Source organism: Lycium barbarum, chromosome 1, assembly GCF_019175385.1.
Source record: "Lycium barbarum isolate Lr01 chromosome 1, ASM1917538v2, whole genome shotgun sequence".
NCBI lineage: Eukaryota > Viridiplantae > Streptophyta > Magnoliopsida > Solanales > Solanaceae > Lycium > Lycium barbarum.
The window spans coordinates 149,925,729-149,949,860 of NC_083337.1; the positions used below are offsets into that span (position 1 = coordinate 149,925,729).

A 24,132-nucleotide genomic window follows, 5' to 3' on the forward strand; every position below is an offset into this window, starting at 1 on the left:
ATTGCGACGTTGCTCAGCATGAGTAATTTCTTTGCCACCATTTAGTTCACAACCATTTCATACCATTTGGTAAACTTAATTTTATGTTTCTGATAATTTGCATCTAAAGAACTAATATTTTTATTTGCAAAATAAAGCTATATTAGAAAGAACTCCCAGTGACTTGGATTGTGCTAATAGTGTTAAGATATTTTGTGTAGAATATGATGCCACCTTAATTCTCATTATTTCATAGAGCCCTCGAGTGAAATTGTAGAATACGAAAATCCTCACAATACGTCGCTGCTTTCTCTGGGTAAGCTCCATCAAGTGCTGGTTTATGATAGGATAAACTGATAAAACAGACAGTAAAATATGTTAAAAGGGAATTAGAATGTGACTCGCCTTACACTACGGTTAAAAATACTTAAAGTTACAATTCACAACATGTCCGTTTAAACATGGGATGCTGTCAATATACTGAAGTTACAATTTTACAGCATGGTCCAGTTATACATGGGATGTTAACAGGAAAAGGTTCTCAGCACACTTGCCCTCCATCCATCCTACAGACTTCTGATCAACTCTTTCCTATTTTGATTCAATCAGACAATCAAGACGCTAATCTCTGCTGCTTATGCCCGGTAAGTACAAGAATGTTACCGCGTTTCAAAGGGAGTTCTTGACGAGTGGGAAACACAAATAAGAAAAAAGGAAAACAGTCACTCTCTGTGTAGTCATTCTATAATGGTTTCCTAGGAGGTTGTCAATTTCCCTATATAATTTAGTTTAGGTCAACGAATGAAACGCCCTCAAAACCTGTTTCATTCTCTGTTATATCCATGGCAACATTGGTGGTGCTAACATCGGTATCATCCTGCTTCTCCACCATCTCTATATCAGTATCTCCATTTAAACTGCAGTGTTTTATCTGCCCTCCAGGAACCTCCAAAGGACTAACATTGTGGGGCATATTACTTTCTGTTGTATTCGGAGCTGTTAAATTGTGAGTACTCGCGGATCCAGATTCTGTACTTGTTGGAAAATCATCATGTTCTTTCTCAGCTCTGTGAAGCCTACCGTCTCCACCTTCGGGCTTCCAATCTTCTTGAAGTTCTCTCCTTGGAAAATTAGAAGCATTCTGCTGAGCTGAAGAAAGTACTTGTTTCATCTCTTGGAAAAAGTCCTCCAGTGGAAAGAGGTTCTTTTTCATCTCCAGATTAGCTAGCTGACTTGCTACTGCATTAAATGAATCTTGGCCATTGTCAGAAAGTACCTTGCACATCTGCAAAACGAATTAAAAAAAAGCACAAAACATCTACTTCACAACCCTTGCTGCGAAAATATGTTTTGTTTTGTATTCTGGAAATATGCATATAAACTGAAGTCCTGAAATATGTTCGGGAACAGAATATTCACCTTATTGTAAAGCTGAGCAACTCTCAAACGATCCACTTCACCATCACAAGCAACTTCAGAGATTCCCTGTGGAGCTGCATTCAGAGTGTGTGATGGGATGCTAGTCAGTAGATTCTTGACGCACTCGAGAAGCTTCAAGCAGTGAATGAGTATACTTACAAATTTCAATAAGTTTTGCGAAATTATCAACCATTGCAGTGCCAGCGGTCTCAACAATCTTGGTGTCACACTCCATCTCTTTCCCAGGCACTTCATGCGGTTTTCCATAACCCTGAAGGAAGCACATGGATACATATAAACCACATGAATACAGGTTTAACTGTCCTCAAAATGATCAAATCAACCAATGCAGCTGCAAGACCCAGCTATTAAAACATAAATCATATAGGAACAGAATATCAGAGAACAATCATAAAAAATGAAAATGAGCAAGTCAAATCAGAACAAAGATCAAAGGCTGTTCTCAACAACAAATAGAAATAAGTCATCATTCATCTACCAAGACAGGCAGAAGGAATAAAGACTGCACCTTTAACAATGAGGAAACATAGACCAAGTAACACGTGAAATTCTATTCGTTTAAGCTTACTAAGAAAGTGCGTAGGATGTAATTTCTAATACACCCAAAGGTTCTTTCTCGAGAGAACATAAAATTCCGCAAGCTCTATTAATCACAGAGAAATCTAACCTTTTATACAGTTGGGGACGCCACAAGGTTGCATAATGATTAAGAGCTAGCAGGAACATGAAGTTCCACGAAAGGCTAGCCCGCTAACATGGAAAAACAAGAGAAATATACCTTGAGACTACAGGACCACAATCAAACCAGGTTCATAGTTCTATGGCTCTTAAGGAGCATAAAACTTGATCTAGAAGTATTAATTTTTCTTCTGAGGTGACTTGACACCAGGAGGGAAAAAATGAAAGAAGGAAGATGAAGCCAGGTTTGTTATTACCCTCTTTGGAAACACATTCATGACTGATGGACTTCCAACTATAATCTAATGAACTCCAACATCAAATATTTTTGAAAATTTAAGATGACTTACAACAACTTCTCTCTGATATTCAGCATTAATTGCATTCTCGAGAAGCATCACCCTTTTCCTTATAAATTCAACTTGTCTTCTCTGCATCTCTCTATAATGATATGACAAAGAAGAATCTTGCTGAAGTTGTGTTCTGTTTGAAGGATCGCTTGTGCCATGTGAGACTTCATGGTTAGCCTCATCAGCAGCCTTCACCTGATTTCCAGTAGTTCCAGTAGCTGTATTTACACCATTTGGTGCTTGATAGACTCCTGGGGCAGAAACTTGTGCTTGTGAAACCCCTGAAGCGGGAAGCGCCTGAGAAGCTCCAGGAGCAGAAGGAACTTGTGGCTGAGAAGCTCCGGGTAAACTTATGGAAGGAAGATTCAGCTCTTTACAGACAACTTCTTGGATTCTCAACTCTTTGTCATCAATAATAGCTTGCCATCTTCCATAACCATGCCTGCACAAACCAGAAATTAACAATTTGTGCACAGTCTGCACTTGAATTTCCATAGTCGAAATGATCAATGATGCAGTCAAAAGGAAGGGCACAATGAAAAATTGCCGCGACACTGTTCACACAGACAACTTGCATTTCAGAGGAAGAAGTAGAGGATGATGGTTGATATAGTGACCACAGTCATCGTCTACCACTACCTACAAAAGATGAGATTAACCTCTAAAGGACAAGTGCACATCTAAGAAGTTACTCCAAAATGGTTGATCACTTTCTAAACTCATGACACAGATCGGATGAAAAAGAAAAAGAAATGAAAAGAAAAGACTGCATACTTTAGTACTGCTCGTAGCAGCAGCAAATCATGCTCTTCCTTCCAAACACGTCCGCCTTTTAATCCAGGAAACCAAGACACAATGTCCGTAGCAAAAAGAGGACCATTTGTCTCTTCCGAGAAAGCCTTGACCTGAAATAACTAACACTTTGTGAAATTTTAATAATTAATCTACATATAGAACTGTAGGTTAATATGCTCAGGTCATTGACGAGGGTATCAGAGATCACTTGAAAACATTAGTAGCAGCAAAAAATTTACATGATAGCCGTGCATAAACTGCATATATAACTGTTTTGTTAATACAAGGAATTATCAACACAGAAGTAACATTGCATTCGATCAGGCTATATAAGGATACATCGGAAAGACGCAATTCATGGAAAAAAAGTGACTGTTCCCCTTTTTTGATTGTGAGATCAGGATTCCTAACTCGTGCAAAAGGAGCAACTCGTACGTACTGCCATGCCCAAGTATTAAGAAGAGCAGAGAGACATCCAAGGTCAAAAGGTGACTACATTAAGAAATTGATGAACCGTACATATTTACAAACCACACTCCCTTGAACTCTATAACATTAGGATATAATTTCCAATTTCCAAACACAGCTTAGTGTATAAATGAACTCATCTTTGTTTGAATTATCTATCATTGAACATATATTATGACAAACATGAATTGTCAAACTCCAACATATGAAAGCTTATAAGGTGGGTCTGATGATCTTGTAACTTTTATGTATTTACCTAAAGTCAAGCTACAATGGCAGCAAAACTGTTACAAAATAGAGAATTGGAGAATTGCAGGTGTTCTTATTAACTTCACAACATGTCAACATCTAATATATTTGCAGTTACTTACAAAAAATAATTAAAAGAATCACAAAGTGCCATTTAATCCCTAAGCTATGGCCTATTTACGATTAACTCCCCCCCTCTCAAACTGAAGCATACGGGCTGTACCGCACTTTGTTGTTGCAAAAGATTTGCTTTACCAATTAAAAAACCTTCTCTCAAATGCATGTCGCATCTTAAAATTTGACCGCACAAATAAGCCCGTATATCCACATTAGGCTATATAGTCATATCACAGATCAAAAGAAGCACCAGGAAAGTAGGGGGAGTTTACAAACTCCCACTGCAATAGAAGTTGTTCACAGGTAAAACAGCATTGAACAATAACCACCGACCTTGAATTCCAGCAAGTTATCTGATCTAAAAACTTACCTTTTCTCTTATAAGAAGCAAGACTGCAATCCTCACTAGCACATCTTGTATTCTTAGTCCTTCTTTTGGAACCCCATCTGCAATCCAAAATTTTAAATGTTTTGACCCAATTGGTGTGGAGGGCGGGAGGCGGGAGAAAATTAAAAGCAGTAAAGCGGATAAATAAGAGTTTCACAGAGAAAGATGTAAAGAATAAATATAAATCCTTCACCTGTAAATGTTGTTGATTCAGTAATATCTTCAGCAATATGAGACAAAAACAGAACTCCGTAACTGTATGACAGATGACAATGTCAGTAAATTATTTTCCCTCACACACAAATCGAGTGTAGCTGCTAAATCAATCAAAGCAGGGGGGAATACAATCAAAGCAGGGGGGAATACAATCAAAGCAGGGGGGAATACAATAGTAGGTATTTTTCAAAATAATACCATATGATAAATCACAATATATGAGAAGTCATCAAGTCGTCAGCTGCAACTGACAGAGAAATCAAAGTTTTAAGTTCATTTGACACCAACTTCTTGCAATAACAGAAGTAGCATTACTGTGCACAGCACCTCGGTATTCAGTAGGCACGGACAATACAAGAGAAGGGCCAGGAAGATCGATGAAGAGCAACTTCTAAGAACACCAAGAGATCTCCTCTTTCATTTTATTTTAAAAAAAAAAAAATTGCAATCATGATTACAGGGAATGTGATGTATTCTTCACTCAAGAATCACTAAACCAGAGAGATAGCTACAGTAACAATTTAGTCAACACATTAATGGCAGTCCATTTCTTTTATCAGGAGCAGTCTATGATACAGAACTAAGGAATATACAGAACTCAAAGTTGATATCTTTACGTACTCTCTTATTTCTTCATAAGTTTTCTGCTTCAGTCGTGGTGTGAATTCTGCCCAGTCATAGTCTCCAACACCAAATCTGTAAAGAAGATAGATTATTTCAACACTCTCCTGCCTTTGTGTGCACAGCAGAGAAATAACACACAAAAAAAAAAAAAAAAAAAAAACAAACAAACAAACAAAAAAAAGGAAAGAAAGAGAGAAATAACACAGTACGGAAAGGAAGATAGCAAGATGAGACCTCATTAAAATTTTGACAAATGCTGCCCTCTGGCTTTGATTAAATCCCAGTACTCTAAAAGATTTTCCTTCTCCTTCCATCAAAGGAAGTGGTGCAGAAGAGTCCACTGCCACAGTAAAGAACTTTTTCTGAGATACTATCAATAGTATCCTAATTGATATATTTTTATAAGTCTAGTTGAAATGTGAAATGTGATCAAGCAGTCATACCACGGGCTCTCTTTCTGTAAGGCCTTCTCACAACTGGTGCTCCAGGTAAAGCTGCCTCACCATCACTCAAATCCGCTTCATAGTTATCATCCTCGCCATCAGAGGTCACCTCTTCCAGACCAGCAAGATCATCGTCTTCAACAGACACCATCTGAGAGGAGAATGAAGATAGTCATGACAACAGGTAGGTTTACTTGTGAAAACTGATCAAATAAAATAATTACTAAACATATTAGTACAGATGGTAGATTGAAAGAATGACTAGATTAACAAGCACAAAAAATGTAGAGTTCAATTTCCTGCCAATCAACAGAAGAAAAATTGAATAGATTTGAAAATGAAAAGGGACTCAGGATGGCATTCCACACCTGTTTACGACTTCTCTTTCCCTTGCCCATGCCATTGAATTCTTCTACTTTATGTATTTCATATCTATCTCGTAACAATTCTTCCCAGTAGGTGGCTCTCTCAGAACTGAGTACTGTTGCTTTGTTCTCCAAAGGAGGAGTTGGGATGTCTTCTTCTGGTGTTGCTTCTGTTTCTTCTATATACTCAAAATTAGCTACCTGAAACATTCAGAAGCCGTTAGCTTATCCTAGATCAGCTAACCAAATATAAAGCTCAAATGTGAAAAATCTTTAGGAGGATATAAACCTTGAAGGCCTTCAAAAATGAATCCTCCTCTTCATCGTCCAAGGCAACATCCTCATCTACAACTTGCTCGCGATCGAGCAATCTAAGAAAAGAAAATAATAGAAATATCATTACATTCATGTGACATAAACTGATACAAACCCTAAAAGAGGACTAAAGAAAAAAGGAGAAAGTGCACCGGACCTAAAGAAAACTCACCTATCTATTGCAGTATCATCGTAATGAATTTGTCGCAATTTTCCAGCCTCATCATTCTCATCAGCAAATAACTCTTTTGACCCATATCTTATAATATCATCCAGTTCTTCCTGCATTAAGATTGTAGTTAGCCACCTATCACTTAGCAACATACGTAATGTTTTCAGTGTTGATCAATGTAAGACCAAAGTTCTTTGGGGGGCTGAAAACTGAAACTATTGCACTTGTTCCTTCAATAATTATGACCGTGATGCCTCAGAATACTAAAGAAGCATATGAGAGCTGGATTTTGTGGAAAGTTGATAAAACCATCACGAAAATCTGGAAAAAAGGTTCCTGCAAGTATATTTTGGGGTGTGTGTGGAGTGTGACAAAATGAAATCGCAGATGTTCTGCTGGATTCTCAACTCCAAACCACTCCTTGAAAGCTAGATGTCTACTGAATTTATTTGGTTGGAGTAACCTAATCCCTGTAAATAATGCTTATCTTTATTTGGACTCTATTAGCTTCGACTTTAGCTTAGTCTCAAGCACTTTTGTTAATTGCACGTATTTTTTTACTTTGTTAGCTCCTTGGTTTAGCTTAGTATCATGTACTGGTGCTAGCATACTCTCTTTTGGACTTACTGCATTTCTTGATGCCAGTAATGAAACATCTTACTTCATCAAAAATAATTATGACTAGGTGTCGATACCAGCTATTGGACCCGGAAGCACATTAACTGAGGAACTTATACTTTTTGATACAGTATAGTTCCACTGACTAAACTTCACTAATTCCACCTGACCATCTATCTAACCAACCAAAGGAAACAAGTAGGAAACGGTGTACCAGGTAATATCTTGGTATGTGTGACAGAGATGGGAGGAATGAGATCACAAGCATCCATATTAAAGAATGCGCAATATTTTGTTCACAAGCACATAACAATTAGATTAAAGTAAGATTTGATTGGGAGAACTAATGACTGAGGAACAGGTATCAAAAATAAATCTTATGTTCTGAACTTCCTCAAAGCGAGATCTACATGATCATTTTTACAAAGCCTACAAGTCTCCTTTTAAGAATTTCAAAGTCCCAAAAGTTTCATTTTCTTACATTCACCTTCATAGTTTTCACTCGTAATGAAAATTAAATCACTTTGGTTCAAAATCAGAGATTACTAAAAGCTGACATTGTTATGAGTGCAACAACAACAACAACAACAACCCAGTGAAATCCCACATCTTGGGGTCTGGGGAGGGTATAATGTACGCAGACCTTACTCCTACCAAGGTAGGATGGCTGTTTCCGAGAGACCCTCGGCTCAATAGAAGCATAAAAAAGGGGGTCAGATAAGGTTAAAAGATTTAAAACGATATTGCAATGAAATAATGCAAGCGACACAGTAAAACAGGATAATCAAGGAATTCAAAGCGATATGGAAATGCAAATCACGAAAGCGGCACAGATAAAATAGAGTAATCAAAGTACAGAAAGTAGCAAATAATAACATAAATCAAAGCACAAGAAATTATAATGCGCTAATGCGCCTACTAATGAGGAAAGATAACGAGACTTATATACTAGCCTTCTACCCTAATGTGGGTCCTCCACACCTTCCTATCTAAGGTCATGTCCTCGGTAAGCTGTAACTGCGTCATGTCCTGTCTAATCACCTCTCCCCAATATTTCTTTGGCCTACCCCTACCTCTTCTGAAACCATCCATGGCTAACCTCTCGCACCTCCGCACTGGGGCATCTATGTCTCTCCTCTTCACATGCCCAAACCATCTCAGTCGCATTTCCCGCATCTTGTCTTCCACCGAGGCCACTCCCACCTTATCCCGAATAGCCTCATTTCTAATCCTGTCGCTCCTAGTGTGCCCACACATCCATCTCAACATTCTCATCTCGGCAACTTTCATCTTTTGAACGTGAGAGATCTTAACTGGCCAACACTCCGCCCCATACAACATAGCCGGTCTAACCACCACTCTGTAGAACTTGCCCTTCAGTTGTGGTGGCACTTTCTTGTCACATAGCACTCCTGAAGCTAGCCTCCATTTCATCCACCCTACCCCAATACGATGTGTGACATCATCGTCAATCTCCCCGCTGCCTTGCATGATAGACCCAAGGTACTTGAATTTAAAGTACCCCCCCCCCCCCCCCCCCCCCCGCGGTTCAACATATACCCCTCAGGGCTTACCTGGGATATATTAATTATGGAATGAGAACTTCTCACAGTAAAGCGAACCAAGAGAATTAATACCCTCTCCAATCCAATTTTGGATATCTTCATTTGTTTGAGCACAACTATTATGGCAAGTGAAGTCTTACTTTATCTCTGATGAAGTGGATCCAGAAGCAGAGACAGTTGACTTTTTGAAGAATTTTAACCTTTTATTATAAGTAAAAAATAGAAGCCAAGTTGCGTATTGTAATTGTAGTATGTGAAAGAAAATTGAAAGTGACTGAATAAAAGCATTCCTTTAGGGAAGTTGACACTGTTTTGGGACAACCCAGATTTATTTGGGGCAGAGGGGGTAAGAAAATAATAAGAAGAGATCGTAGATTCAACAGTAGACAAAATTGAACTAGGTGATTTTTCCACATCTGCCCAAGTCTTGGTGGCCAGAGTTAGCGGGTACCTGTGTTGGTGGGAGTTCGCAGGTATAGATTACTCGATGTAATAGTCTAGGTGCGCACAAGCAAGCTCGGACACCACCATTATTAAAAAAGGTGTACACAAAATTGTAGTGTGTCCTCAACGACTTGTATACACTCAACGCAACAATAATTTAATTGTCTAATGCATAACATTTCATTATCTATTGGATGCCCATCATCCTCAGAGTCAAAACAATGCTGTTGCCTTGCGCCAACCAACTGATGCAGACAACACAGTATAGTTAAAAAAGAACTTAAGCAATCACAATAGCGGAACGAGCCTTGTCTACGAAGCAGAGCGACCTCATCTTTTTTGCTTCTGGCGAAGCTTCTAGCTATAAGTTGAAAGGTGACAATTATTGAAGACTAATATAAGTAAACAAAAGTGTATTTGGCAACTTATACTTTATGCCAGACAATTCACACAATTCAACATGCTTTCAGAGCATACACAAGCCCTAAGTTTGAGTAGTACCACCGCTTTAAAAAAATTGGTAAGTACTTTTCCCAGAAAAATAAAAGGCTCCCACATGAGGGATTTATTAGACTCAAGCAAAAATAAGTATATATTTAACTTTTATACAAAGAAGTAACCGAAATTCAACATTGTATGAGAGCAAGAACAGGTCCCAATCGCGCCTCATTGTCCCCCATCTCAAAACATTTCTGTATGCACCAATGCAATAAAATCCTACATAAATATAAAAATTTATCCCATCTCTACTGGTTTGAACTTTAAGATAAGATGGTTCACTAATTCAATCAAGGTAAAAAGTGAACTCAATGTTATGGATATCTAACCATTAGCTTAAAAGATGACCTTAGAATTTAGGATATCGCTAGCCATTAGCTTTTTTACCTGTACAAAATCTAGTAGCTCATGTTTAGTCTTAGCTCAAACATTGTAAATAAGTTACCTGGTTGATATTTTGTGCTTTAAGCCTTCCAACAACTAGATGTTCCAAAACCATTTTCTTCTTAGTCATTTGCATCATTCTTTCCTCAATGGTTCCTCTTGTTATGAGTCGAAAAATCATTACCTGCAATATCAAATATGGAAAAAAATACCATCAAAACCTTAGATACAGGCCAAGAAATCAATGTCAACATAACCACCTCTGTTGCCATAGAAGCAAGGCAATGAGTATCTTTTTTTTTCCTTGGTGCCAACACCAGAAGGGAGGAAATTGTAACCTTATTTGTTTGTCCAAGCCGATGAGCTCTAGCCATTGCTTGTAGGTCAGCGTGGGGATTCCAATCACTGAAAGATAGACACAAAAAAATAAGCAAGAGGAACCGCACGCACATTGAAAAGAAAATTGCAAAGAAGTTTTTTTCCTTCCCTCTTTTCTCTAGATTTGGGACAGAACTCCTAAATGGGGACCAGAATTGGAGAATGCATTTTTACATTTCATACCGTGTTGAAGTGTGTGACCATCTCATCTAAAATCTTAAAGTTTTAGAGAAAACACATGCCTTTTATTTACTTAATCCAGTGTTGTCAAAGGCAAAAAACTCTAAAAAACGCTCCAGGTCTATTGGGGCTTCAAGCGCAAAGCACAATTAAATTGTGGGCTTAGTTAAAAAAGGACAATGAAGGGAAAGAATAGAAATACAATGTAATTCAAGAAAAAAGTAATATCATCCATAATATTTTTTCTTAACAGCGAATACACTTTTTGCCGATTATATTTGTCGTTTAGTACTGCTCGATTCAAGATAGAACTCTCACACGCCTCCATCCCTTACCTACATGGCTACACTGAAGCGCAACTTAAGTGAGGTGAAGGCCTCCCCTGAGCTACTGCACTTAAGCTTCTTTGACACTTAATTATGTCTTCAACACGCCCCCTCACGTGCCGTCTAATTCTTTTTCATAGCCAAGCACGTGAAAGTTCATTTTGATACTTGGGGCAGTGAGATTGAATTTAAGACCTTTGTCTACTCTGATACCATGATAAACATGTATCTTGGACCTAACTTAACCCAAAAGCTACCTCATGAGGTAGGATTGCCCAGGACCATATAAGAAGACCAAGTCCCCCATCCACTACCAATGCGGGAATCTAACAGCCACACCCATCCTAGTTCTTGGTGTAACCGAGATTGCCTGTACACATTCCAGTTGGCAAGCCTGGGCGTGTGGGGAGTGTGTCAGATTCCCACACCGCTAATGGACGGCGACTTTCTCTCCTTATATGGTCTTGGGCAATCCACACCTCATGAGCTAGCTTTTAGGGTTGAGTTAGGTCCAACATCCTTTTTTTTTTTTTTTGATAAGGTAACATCCATTTTTTTATCACGTATTCAACGCTAGAAACTTACCAAATACACCTTATGATAACAAATATTGTTGAAATAGCTCAGATAATCTAAAATCACAATTCTACCGTGACAGGGCAGCATAGAACGAACTGAGAAGGGTTTGTTGCTCCATTAAGTTAACACATACCAACATGCAAGGCTCCGAGGGCCAAGAACATGCCTAGTTTTGAGTGGAACCTTTGTCTTGCTAATAGACCAAAGTAGAGGATAACTTTGTCTTGAAAAGATGGTGAATGAAGAAGGTATCAGAAAGCGATTTTCCAGCAGAAAATTATTGCCGAAGTATCTAGGATCAAACAACAAGCAATGTGGTAACACATTGAGTAAAGTTTATTCCAAGAAACTACAAATAAGGTTGTTCCTTCCCTAATATTAAAAGCTCCAACAAAATTGGAATTTTCAAGAAAAGGAGTTCCAAACCAAAGGGATCAAAGGGATGGCATAACAAAATCGTAAAGACAGGAGATCTTATAGAAGTTGCTGGTACATCAAAGATAAACTATATGCCAAATCCAAGGTCATTGTCAAAGTAACTTGATGCACCATTCCCTACTGAAGAAGATACAAGAGAGACTGCAGTATGGGAGATCTTTAAGATAAAGTTTCACTGCCTAAAATATATGGCATTGCTACAATCTCCACATCATTGTTTTCTATCATTCTAGAGATTGACTTCCCTTAAATCACTATATATTTATATAGAATTAGGTTCTTACATAAAAATTTAACGAATTCCTACTAGAGATGGTCTTAAACAGCAATTTATCTAAAAGACTAAAACAAAAGCAATTCTCCCACAGGATAGATCCAATAGGTTCCAAATCTATGAAACCTAACTACCTAGAGATAGCCTTGCATAACTGCTAGACAATTCCCTCAAGAATTTAAACAGACACAAAAATAAGAACAAAAACAAAAAAGAAATCAAGAACTGGAGTTAAATGTTCTAAAACACTCTCCAAGAAATTGATGGAGAGCCAGGGATCAAGTGCGATGAGATCCAAATTCTTACCACAGTAAAGTAAAGGTTCTTTATCAAAAAAAGAAAAAGGTGGAACAACTATATGAGTAGGAAAAAGAAGAGGGGAGTTTATTAGGTAAATAAATAATAGGAACTAAATGAGGCTGAGTTGAAAATGAAAGAGAGATTGAATGTGGATATTATGGTTAAAGGTGGTTGCACAAGAGACTTTTTTGCAATAAGAATCTAGAATTGCTTTGCTGAAGGAAGGGAATGATAATAGCATTCCAATCCCAATTCTACTAAACCATGAAATTTTATTTGAAAAAATTATAGTTGATGGAAATATGATGGATAGCGAGAAGCTGAATGATGAGGTATTCTCCCTTGCAACAAGAAACAAGTGGAGGATGAGATAGATACCTACTCTCAACTGCACGGTTTTAGTAGATTCCAGAATGTCAAAGGTGTAAATTGAGTGATAATACAGAGGAGGAAGTCTATGAGCCAAGGAGACAAAGACTAAATGCAGTTTTTATTGATTTATTCCTGAAAATGAAAGAGTTGTGGATATCAAAGACTGTGACCTTTTAGCCTTGATGAATGCTTTTATAAACGTGTTGCCAAGGTGACCAATGACATATGACACAAAATGCTTTCGGTCAAGAAGCCAAATACTTGATGTTCTGGAAGGGCAAATTAGGGTATTGACTCAAGACATGTGGGGAGAGAGAGAGAGAGAGAGAGAGAGAGAGAGAGAGAGAGAGAGAGAGAGAGGATTCTAGAATATAATATTACCTGTCATATATAATTACTGTGTCAGCAGTTGCAAGATTAATTCCTAGACCTCCAGCTCTAGTGGAAAGCAGGAAACAGAATCTTGAAGAATTCTTTGCATTAAATCTGTCAATTCGGATTTGTCTTTCTGCCCCGGGAACTTTTCCATCAATCCGTTCGTAGTGCCATTTCTGCCGATATTAACAGGTAAATACATCAATTTTTCAGATAATAAAGATGAATACAAAACCAGGTTTAAAATAATATAACGAACTAGTATCTCTACCTTATAGGTACAGTAGTCTTCTAGCAAGTCGAGCATATGCTGAAATTGTGAATATATAAGAACTCTGTGACCTTGGTCTTTAAGCTTAACCATCATCTTGTCTAGAAGTTGTAATTTACCAGAAGATTCCAGCAGTTGTCTGCCAAATCAAAACGATTTAAGTGCAGATACGATAGGTTGGTTGAAGAGCTCAAAAAGGAACATTTTTCTACCCAAAAAATAAAAATCTCTAATGGCGCACTCTTCTTGCAGGCAAGATCATCGATCTCACTAGGCAACATTAATTCTTAGGCCATACATAACATTCCAGTTCCTAAAAGAAGAATTTTCATTCCAGTTTCTAAAAGAAGAATTTTCGCACTTTAGGCCCTAATGATCATATGAAACTCCTCTGACCACCCATGTTTTCCAGATTAGCACAATAGATTTTGTCCAAATTAAATGGTATCATCAAAAAGAAAATAGAAGAATCGCGCTAAACATTTTTCTTTTAGGGAAATTTGGCACTTTGACATGGAGACATTAACAGAGAAGTTGAAAAGGGAACATAACGTTACTTATTTAATAAGACACCACTCTGACACAATCAGGAAAGTGAAAAGAGAACAATTCTTACTTAACCTCACCCCCCCCCCCCCCCCACACACACACACACAAAAAAAAAAAACCCTCATCCAACTTTAGAGTCCCTAATCAGAGCAGCCGCCCCTACCACAGACGGTTGTTCCCTCACCCTCTGCATGCTATACTCCTTCGTAACAAAGAAAAAAGATAAGACTTCCAGCTTACCTTCTTAAATTTTTTTTTTTTTTTTTTTTTTTGTAAGGTAAGTAACAGAGTTCCAACTTGTAATACCTTTTCTAGAAACTCAATAACAACTGACCGTGAAGCACCGTTTATGGAAACTTAAAAGGCCGGAACTATGACCAGAATAATGGAGGCCAATTACAGTTTAGCATAACCAGAGGGGCCACAAAATTCATCAATAAAATTATAAACTTGATTTTCTGCAGGCAAGAAATAAATACAATTGATATAAGATAGGAAATGTACTTGGTAAACTCATTATTATCCTCTGGTTCAACACCTTCTAACATAAATGGATGACAGCAGAGCTTGCGCAGTTCCATAACCACATTTATGAGGGAAATCTGATATACAAGTATCAACCAAGGTCAGAATTGCTATTATTGAACAATAAGGATATATCAAACAAGAAGAAGCTGGCACACCTGTGCACCTCCCTTGCGAGCCAGTATCTGGAAGTTACGTGTCAGAATTGCCTTGTAGTATTCTTTCTGCATGCTACTCAATTCCACTCGTAAAATGAGCTCCTTTTTTGGAGGCATCTCCTTCATGACATCTTTCTTGACCCCTGCAGCCAACCAAACACACTTACACCATAGCTCAATTTTTCCGCATAAAGATGAACAGAATCATGTTTCTTGAAGCACTGCCCTAGCCCATGAACCTCTTCTGAACTTAACTATAAGCTTCACTCTGGAACTGTAAGTACTTGTATTGAATAAGCTCAGCTATTTAGAAAGATGTACAAATTCTTCAGAAACTTAATCCACTTGACCCGGTACAGCCTTGTACGCTGTACCTATCAGTTACCTAGGAGTAAGCATGCATCTGGGGCTCCAGGAAAACAGCAGACTAAAGTCATCTAATGATGTTGTGATTGATTTAAGAGGAAGCCAACAAGATAGAATTTCCAGTGACAAATGATAGTAAGGAGAACTTGGCATCTAACTTTTAGTTGTTGGACCACCCATCACCAGCGGTATATAAGATACAGCATATTTAATGGGAAAGATGAACAACACAAATTTGTTTAATATGATATAATTACGGTATCTGTATTGCAGTTTGCAAAGGCTTTACGGCTTACTACAGAGACTGAAATTTAGGAATCAAGCAAAGATTTACGAGTAGCATGTTGGAACACCCTGATAATGCCTACTTCACAAAGAATGTAAACCATAAACTATTTATAAATCCAATGACAAATCACAAAAAAGGCTTGAGATTATACTTCTGAGCAGATGGGGTGCCAGCATTTTATGAAGTCTTGAAATCTGTTCTTCCTGACCAATATCCTCAAATTCCTGTTGGAATTCCTCCAAGCTTCCAAACTGCAATCAAGTTCCATATAAATTTCACATCATAATAAATCAACACGCAAATTGGTTAGATACAAGTTGCTTCTAGAAATCTAGCACTAACCTTCCCAGCATCAAGGAAGTGCATAAGCATGAAAAGTTCATCCAGATTGTTCTGAAAGACAGGTGGAAAAAGGAGTGTCATAACTAACTTGATACAAGTAATTTTTGCATTTCAAACAATAGTGGCAGATACCAGATGATGGTGATAAGATGACAATGATGATACTCATAATAGTAACAGTTACAATTAATCTCATAAAAATTAGTTCTACCACTAGTACTAGTATTATTATTATCAGTACTACTACGACTACTATCATTGGCACTAATTTTATTATTACTACTATTCTAATTGTCTTGCTGTTGTTATTGTTGTTATAATTATATTATCAATATGAGAAGTGCTGGAGGTGAGTTAAATGTTATAGATAAATGACAAAATTCTATGGATTTTCAAATTATCAGACACCCGTAAAAGGACGATGAATGACAATATTCTCTTTGGAGAGAAGCTGCACTAGCAACTCACTCCCCGCTAATTGTTTTTTACAGAGACAGCAATGGAAGGAGAAAAGGATCTCCCTAGCTAGAGTGCATGAGTAGACAGTTCTGGCGAGCCCCACATTGGTTAACGTGTGTGAAGTATCTTATCTTTTATGTTATTGTCTTCTATCTTCAACTCTCGGAGTTTCTCTACTAGTCGAATTGTTCATTAGTATGTTTAGTATTATAGACTTGTGACTAGATTAGACTTACAGTATTTTTGGAGATGAACTTAGTATGATTGTGCTACAAACGGGTGGTTGATGATGATTATGGCTTGTTTTATTGGATATTTGTTGCGTTGTGTGATTTAGCTGATACAGGAACATTTGGATAGTCCTAGAAAATAGGGTAAACTATGTCCTCCATAAAATCCCGATAAGGCTTGCTTTGGGAGTTCACTCCCTAAGCGCCGTCATGGTCCTAAATTGGGTCGCGATGAGGTACTTCATAAGTATTGACGTTGTTCAATCCAGATCAGGCATTAGTATTTCACAAAAGAAGTATGTAGTGTTTTAAAAGTGACAACAATAACAGATGATCATCTTTCCTATCATAGAACTTGTATACTTCACTATAAAAATTAAAAAAACTTGTGTACTAAACTATTCGATTCTAATAGCTTGTTTCTCTCTCAATTCTCTCTTTTCTTCTTCTTTTCTCTCACATTTGCGAACTTAATTCCCCCCTCTCCCTTGACCAACGACGTTCCTTCTATAGAAGTGTTAGGAGAATAGGATTATAGCAGTAGAATGACTAGTCAAAATGAGAGAGAAAGATGAAGAGGGACCCACATAAAGTTGCATTGTTTGGTTAATGCTGTATAAGACTTTAAATAGTATGAGTAACGAGATATCTAAGAAAGAAACCAAAGAACCAACACCTGTGTCGAATGAAAATTACAGACAAACCTGAAGAGGAGTTCCAGTCAAAAGGACACGATGTCTACTAGAGTACTGCTTCAACGAAGAAAACAACTTCGAATCCTTGTTTTTGAGACGGTGACCTTCATCAACAATCTAAATACGAATGTCAGCACCCTTAAGAGGAAAAATACATAAAACAAAAATTAACACACTTGAGAATTAAGGCAATTACCATGCACTCCCACTTTATAGGCTTCAAAGAGGCAGAATCCATGTTGATCATTTCGTATGATGTCAGAAGGACATCAAATTTTGTTCTATCTTCAGATTTCTTTTTCTTGTTCTTGTTAGAATTTTTGGGAAAGAAAAATTCATACTCCCTAATAACAGCCCGAGCTTGTGCAGAACCAACGTACATAACCTACAGCATCACTTCTCCTTAGGAAAAGTATATCAAATATTCATGATAGAAATCAAAAAAAAAAAAAAAAAATCCCAACTTACCACATTCATTTGGGGAGCCCAAGTGGCAAACTCCCGTTCCCAATTTCTCAATGTAGAAAGAGGAGCAACTACTAAATGTGGAGAGATATCCTCTTCAAAAAGAGAGGCTAGAAATGCAATACTCTGTATTGTTTTGCCTGCAAGCCTTATAATGCATCAGAAAAGAACAATGCCGCAGAGTTACAGAAGAAATTATATGGAACGAGACTAGTAATAAGTAATAACACTAATTACCTAGAAATCACACAGAAGTAATTGTAGAAGAAAATGATATGAAAAGGACTAAAAAACAGGGGAAGAACAACATAAACTCACCAAGCCCCATCTCATCTGCAAGTATCACATGTGTTTGTTTAGACCAAGAAAAACGTAGGAAATTCAGCCCTTCAAGCTGATATGGATGCAGTGACCCTTCATTTCAGCAAAAAATGAAGATTAGCAGACCTCCTTTAGATGAACAGAATGATTAAAGGAAAGGGAAATCGAGGTACCTCCAGAAAGAAATTCGGGACTCCTTTCATACTGTTGAAATTCTCTGGGTTTCAGTTTTGATTCCGTGGTCTCTTTAGGCCCACTTTTTTGTTTACTTGAAGAAACTTTGTCAACTCGAGACTGAACTCTATGATATTGTTCAATTTCCTGCTGAAAAGAAGAAATGTCCGACTCAAATTCCCAGTAGCACTCATCATAAGGAAGCTCCTTCCACTTTACAAGATACTCTTTCTCTTCACCTTCTCCCCTGTAAGTACAATCGCAATTACTTAATGCAGTTTAAACTAAAACTTGGACTAAATTCCAAATAATACACCTCAAATGAACTATTTATATATTAAAAAAAAATAAAGAGAATAGGTGCTATGACTTTGAGTATAACAGTTTCTGCTAAAATTTATATATTGCTTATTTGTTCTTTCAGAAGCACAAAAGAGGGGGGGGGGGGCAAATTTCGTATTAGCACAAAATAAACCACAAGCATCAGACATAATCTATCTTCCCTACAGAGATAAACTTTCTAAAAGAAACCTAGGCTAGATACGTCACATGGTCAGAAAAGCTTCACATGGATAAACATTGCTACACCATCTCTGTTCCCAGAACTGATTCTAGCACATTTTGGCCACTTAGTAGCTTATATTTCCACAAAAGTCATCACAATATTCTACTAGCATCAAAATGTTTAATGCAATGAGTGAAATAGTCTATAACTGTCCTAAAAATTGACAATATACCAAGATTTTCTATACGTGGCAAAATGCAATAAGAACAATGACCATAAATAATATATTTGGTACGATATACAGATTTACAAAAATAAATTTCACGATGTTAGATGAATCTTAATTCTTACGGCTTACGTTAGTTCTTGATAGGAGCACACTGTTCATTTTATTTTTATTTTTGATAAAGTAATAAATTCCATTAAAGAAAGAGCAAAAGTGTGCCCATATACAAGAAATGTACCAAAAAGATAGAAAAGATTTTGTAAAGTTGCAATCAGAGGCTATGCATAGTTGGAATCAGAGAAGGGGGCAGAGAAGATCAAGAGCATGGAGGGTAACCCCTTTAGCAATCAGGTGGGTCATTTGGAAAGAAAGAAATAGGAGGGCACTTGAAGGGGTGGAGCAAGATTTTGTAAAGTTGCAAAGTAGTGTGTTATTTCTAGTTTCCTTTTGGTGCACTTATGAGGTCCCTATTTGTATAGAGGATTGGATCTCTTTTGTTGAGAATCATATTTTGGTGTAGATTCTCTTCTTTTGGTATACGGCTTGTATGTGGGGACTTCCCCATTTGTTAATAAAATACTTACCTTATCAAAAAAAAAAAAAAAAAATTACCAAAAAGATAGAAAATCTCATGAAAAGACATGGTTTTCTACAATTAACACCCAATCATCTATGCATGAGGAATTGACTAAAATTTGACCTCACAAGGCAGATAATGTAAGCTTTGAAAGAAAAATGTTTAGTCTGATCCACAGCTCAATTAAAATCTATTAATCTACTCTTTAAGAATAACCTGCAAGCAAGAATTCGGTCAACTGTAGTCCACTCGGATCGAATAGCAACATAGTCCTCTTCGGAGTTGGTCATTGATGACATTTGACGATGAAAATTATTCACTTTAGTCTTAAGACGTGGATGCAACTTGTAAGCTTTCAGAAACTCTTTTTCAGGCACCCTGCAACATGGATAGGGATATTACTTCGACAACATAAAACTGCAGTTTTCAAAGGGTTTAAGGTAGGAAACCATACTAGGCGCAAGAAAAAATTGTTAACGAGGAGCAATAAAATCTAGTGACCTTGATTGAGAAAGGAGAAAAAAAAAAAAAAAACTAGATAACAGTACTATGAAGCAAAGCGCTATTTGACACACTAAAACTCTTAAAGAAGCTCCCATATGATAGTAAATTGTCAAAAGTGCAAATAGAATCCAGAGCAAATATAGTAGCAGCAAACAAAGGATTGCTGTAAAGAGATACCATATGCAGTGCAGATAGGACAATCCTTTCCACTTAACAAGATACTGTTTAACAAATACTTGCTTCGACCCCATCTTAGAAGCATCACTATCATCAGCAACAGTTGGGCGCATTTCACAATCCAATATCTTATCAATATCATTTAGGGGGCTCACCTACAAAAACATGGTAAATCATAGTGATAAAGAAAAACTCTGACAGTACAGATAGATTTTCAAGAGGAAGGGAACCTACACACTCAGGGCATCTCCAGCTGCTAGGAAAAGGAGCTTTTAGTGGTGGAAGTAAACACTTGGCATGATAAGCATAAGTGCACGATTCACAGTACAAAAGATCGCCCTCTCCTCCACAAGCTTGACAGGATTCATCCTTCTATAAGTGAACTTTCATCATTTCTCCAGTGTAAGTAAAAGTATTAAAGATCATTACCAGAGAAAACAAATTTGACTTAAATATAAGTATGTATAGCCATGCAGTTACAAACTGTGAAGTTGATTTTTGTTTCCCTGACATCAGTGAATTCCACAAAGTAGCATAAACATAATGTAATTTTATCCAAAGACAAAGGGATGCTTGACTCCAGATGAGGAGGTCAGTATTTACCATCATTACTACTATTCATCAGCCTGCTAACCTACCATACCAGACCAGAGGCATCTTGTTTTCAACAGGTCCAAAAGGGAATGACAAATAGTCAAATAGTCAAATAGTAAAATATCCATGCACTTTAAGCATACCATGGGGACAATGCGCTCAAGCTCAAAAGAAATACAATGTATGTCACCTCAATGAGCTAGAGCGGAAAGGTATTTTCTGAATGGAGAGAAGCTAATTTCAGTTTCATCCAATAAGGGAAAGCATTCAACTTTCAATCAAAAGGGAGCAACACCATTATAAAGTTCAGAGGCAGGGAGTCAGACAAGTATACAGAACAATACGTTGTAAAAGCGAGGCTCACCTGTGCTTTGCAAAATCTATAATAATCTATGTTAAGTAGAGAGTCGGTATAACTTATTGGAGTCTTTGAATAAAACATTTAGGACTTCGGTCTTTTAGCCTGTATATGAGAATTCAAAGTTTGGCTGCATCCGATAGTATATTCCAGGTAGTGCCTTAACTAAATCCTGCATTTTCAGATTGAATATTTTATTGTTACTGGGACGGGTGTGGGATACCTCTCGGATTCGGTCAACCAACTTCGGATACTTTGACCAGAGTCCATGGACAAATTGGGGGGGAGTAATTGAGATTTTGATTTCTCAAAATGAAAGATAAATCAGATTTAACACATGGGAAATGGCATACCTTCAATATTATAGTCCTTTTGTCTCATATTCGCTCCTTCACCAAACAGAGAGAAACCAAGAATTCAAGGGATCATGTTCTGAGTTCGGACTTATAGCTCTATTCTTATACTTTTGAATTTTCTTAGCCGAATCCCTGCACCCTTAACCATACCTAGATCCGCACCCCCAAATTTTAAAAGTTAGATTTTGCCGAATCCGACACTCGGAACCGCACCATATTGGATACCCGCACCCGAGTCCAAGCAACTTAGGATTAGACACCACGGTTATCAGAAAAGAATATTAGACTCACGGAGTTTATCCATTGTGTATAGACTTCAAGGCAATGGTAGAATTCGGAGTAAATTGAATCGCTAAATTCTCATCTCTAAGCTTGACTCTCTATTGAATTAAGTTTTATATGAAAAACCAAGTAAACCAAAAATAATCTTCTTTCCTCGGGATGATCGAGCCAAAGCCGAATTCATCTCTAGGTTCTAAGTCATATCATAAAGCTGCAATTCAGTTTATAAAGACAATTCACACTCGTATATGTAGTAAACTAAAATAAGAATCTACCTTTCCTGGTGATGAACTAGGATCTAAGTGATATCTTGAAGTTGCAATAAGTTACTACAAAGAAGTACAATAAGGACGTCTACAATGATTTGTAATACAAAGAATCTACCCTGTTACAAAAACAAGTCAAGCAAAGAATGGGCAAAAGAATTAGCGTAAAAAATCACTATTCAAGGGCAATTTACCGCGTCAGGACGGACAATTCTTTCAAATTTTTCCAGGCTAGGCTCAGACTTCTTATCAATTTCATCATCGGAGTCATCAAATAAACTGTAAATTGGTCTTCGATCCGTTCGCACGCGAAGCCTCTCCACTAGGCTAGACATTTCCTGCATTAAACAAAGCAAAAGAACAAGGCATGCGGGTTAAACATTCCATAGCACCCAAAAACAAAGAACATCACCAAATCAGTTGAACCCCAATTAAAACCAGAAAGGCAGAAACTCTAAGTCCATAAACAAATAAAAATAAAAAAAGGAAACATAATTTTTCAGCTGAAACAAAGAAAAAAGTTAGTACAGTACAAGGATGTGTGGTAAGCAAAGTCTAGTTATTAAGCTGAACAGGTCCACCAAGTCAAATATGAGTTACATACTTACATTTGACTCATATTAGGTTGAACTAGTATATAATTGCACAATTTTCTTTTAATTCTATACTCATACTAAGTAGGAACTCACTACCAAGAACTTAAAATCTTGGATCTGCCACTATGAGTTCAATATCAAGAAATATTAAATTCTTAACACAGAAATTTTGATGAAATGAGACTAGAATTAGAGTGAATGAAGAATCTTTTTGGGGTTCGTAAAGAAGAGCTGAATCACCTGTTATCTGTTCGTCAATTTGCCCAAGAGAAATATTGCTGAGAAAGGGACAGTTGAGAACTCAGATTTGCTGAATTTTATAGTTGTAATAAGAGCGACAGAAAAAGGAATTTGTTCATTTTTTGAGGTTGTATCAGACGACTACGGACTTAGTTCCCTCAAAGACAAAAGGGGTGTCCCCGTCTTTGTACTCTTCTTTTTTTTTTTTTTTTTTTTTGGGATAATTTCGCAAAGTGTTACCTGAAGTTTAATTTAAATTTATAACACATTGTTCCCTCTTATATAGATTCAAAAATATTACACAAATCCCTCTTTTTAGTAGTGTATAGAACTATTTCCTTTATTTCAATTAAACGGTTTTACGGGTTTTTTTATTTTTTAGCATGTTTCAAAGAGAAAGTCTTTTTTATGTATGTAGATATTCAGTCAATTATTAATATGAAGAATAATAAATTTAATAGAAAATTATATGTATAGAAAGAAAGAATTGTTATAAAACAGTTGACGTGGAAAAATGCAGCAATCAGTTAAATGCTATTGAAAATTAATATTATTGTACTACATAAATAGTATAATACTTGAATTCTGAACCTGTATTTTGATTAAGTTGGTTAGCTAATATCACATATGTAGTTATATATAAAAATATGCAATGTGATCATATCTTCCCTAAGATTTTTTAGTAGCAGGGGGTCCATTTATCTACAATCGACTGTATATTGACACGGTAGACAATGCTAAACACTTCCCGTCATGTCCAGAACTATGTATCACTATCTTACAAACCTTTCTTTACTCCATTTTGGTTTGAAATAAAAAACTCAACGACGTGTGAGAAACTTAATAAATGAAATATAAAGAAAAAGAGAACAAAAATTTCACATATAATTTCATATAAGCATGAGCTATTCTAATTTCATATAAGCATGAGCTATTCTTTGTCCTTCATGGATCACAGCTTTCGAGGAATTTTCACTTTGAAAAGTTGAGTTTTTTATCACGTCAATAATCAATTGTATTTTTTTTAACAAAAAATTAGAATTCAACCCTCTTATAACACATTCTTCTCTTATAGTTTCGCGTATTGCACAAATCTAATTTTTTAATAAGTGTATAGAATTATTTCATGTGTTTCAATTTAAGGGTTCTACTTTCTTTTTTAGTATGTTTCGCAAAGATTATCTCTTGTTATATATGACTAGTCTCTATGAACACGTTGCACGTTAATAATAACACGTAGATATTCAGTCTATTATTAATATGAAGGAACAACAAAT

General features: G+C 36.8%; 1 protein-coding gene across 3 annotated transcripts; it reads right to left on the reverse strand.

The window, feature by feature from the left end:
* Nucleotides 1-365: 365 nt before the first annotated feature.
* Nucleotides 366-23,033, reverse strand: LOC132643757 (CHD3-type chromatin-remodeling factor PICKLE-like). Of its 3 annotated transcripts, none has more exons than XM_060360291.1 (31): nt 22,856-23,029; nt 22,214-22,357; nt 20,398-20,535; nt 20,164-20,318; nt 19,699-19,860; nt 18,174-18,421; nt 17,998-18,093; nt 17,683-17,819; nt 17,411-17,599; nt 17,224-17,331; nt 15,831-15,881; nt 15,640-15,739; nt 14,834-14,976; nt 14,655-14,752; nt 13,602-13,740; nt 13,337-13,506; nt 10,447-10,513; nt 10,170-10,292; nt 6,600-6,709; nt 6,402-6,483; nt 6,116-6,313; nt 5,748-5,898; nt 5,539-5,644; nt 5,302-5,376; nt 4,658-4,719; nt 4,447-4,523; nt 3,222-3,352; nt 2,448-2,889; nt 1,558-1,669; nt 1,399-1,472; nt 366-1,264 (listed from the first exon to the last, which is right to left on the reverse strand). In XM_060360291.1, exons 2-31 carry the CDS (start codon nt 22,352-22,354, stop codon nt 764-766), a joined length of 4,386 nt encoding a protein of 1,461 aa, XP_060216274.1. In that variant the 5' UTR covers nt 22,355-22,357; nt 22,856-23,029; the 3' UTR covers nt 366-763. The 3 variants fall into 3 exon arrangements, with proteins under 3 accessions (XP_060216274.1, XP_060216284.1, XP_060216289.1); XM_060360301.1 differs by lacking the exon at nt 22,856-23,029 and adding an exon at nt 22,628-22,764; XM_060360306.1 differs by having other exon boundaries at nt 1,081-1,218; nt 22,856-23,033.
* Nucleotides 23,034-24,132: the final 1,099 nt, after the last annotated feature.

What these genes read in the sequence shown, in the direction of transcription:
- LOC132643757 (XM_060360291.1), bottom strand. Translation starts at nt 22,354, where the DNA reads ATGTCTAGCCTAGTGGAGAGGCTTCGCGTGCGAACGGATCGAAGACCA. An exon ending in TGCAGATGAGATGGGGCTTG is followed by an intron (nt 17,820 to 17,997) that starts GTGAGTTTATGT and finishes TAAGGCTTGCAG; the next exon opens with GCAAAACAATACAGAGTATT. An exon ending in ACTTCCTTGATGCTGGGAAG is followed by an intron (nt 15,740 to 15,830) that starts GTTAGTGCTAGA and finishes ACTTGATTGCAG; the next exon opens with TTTGGAAGCTTGGAGGAATT.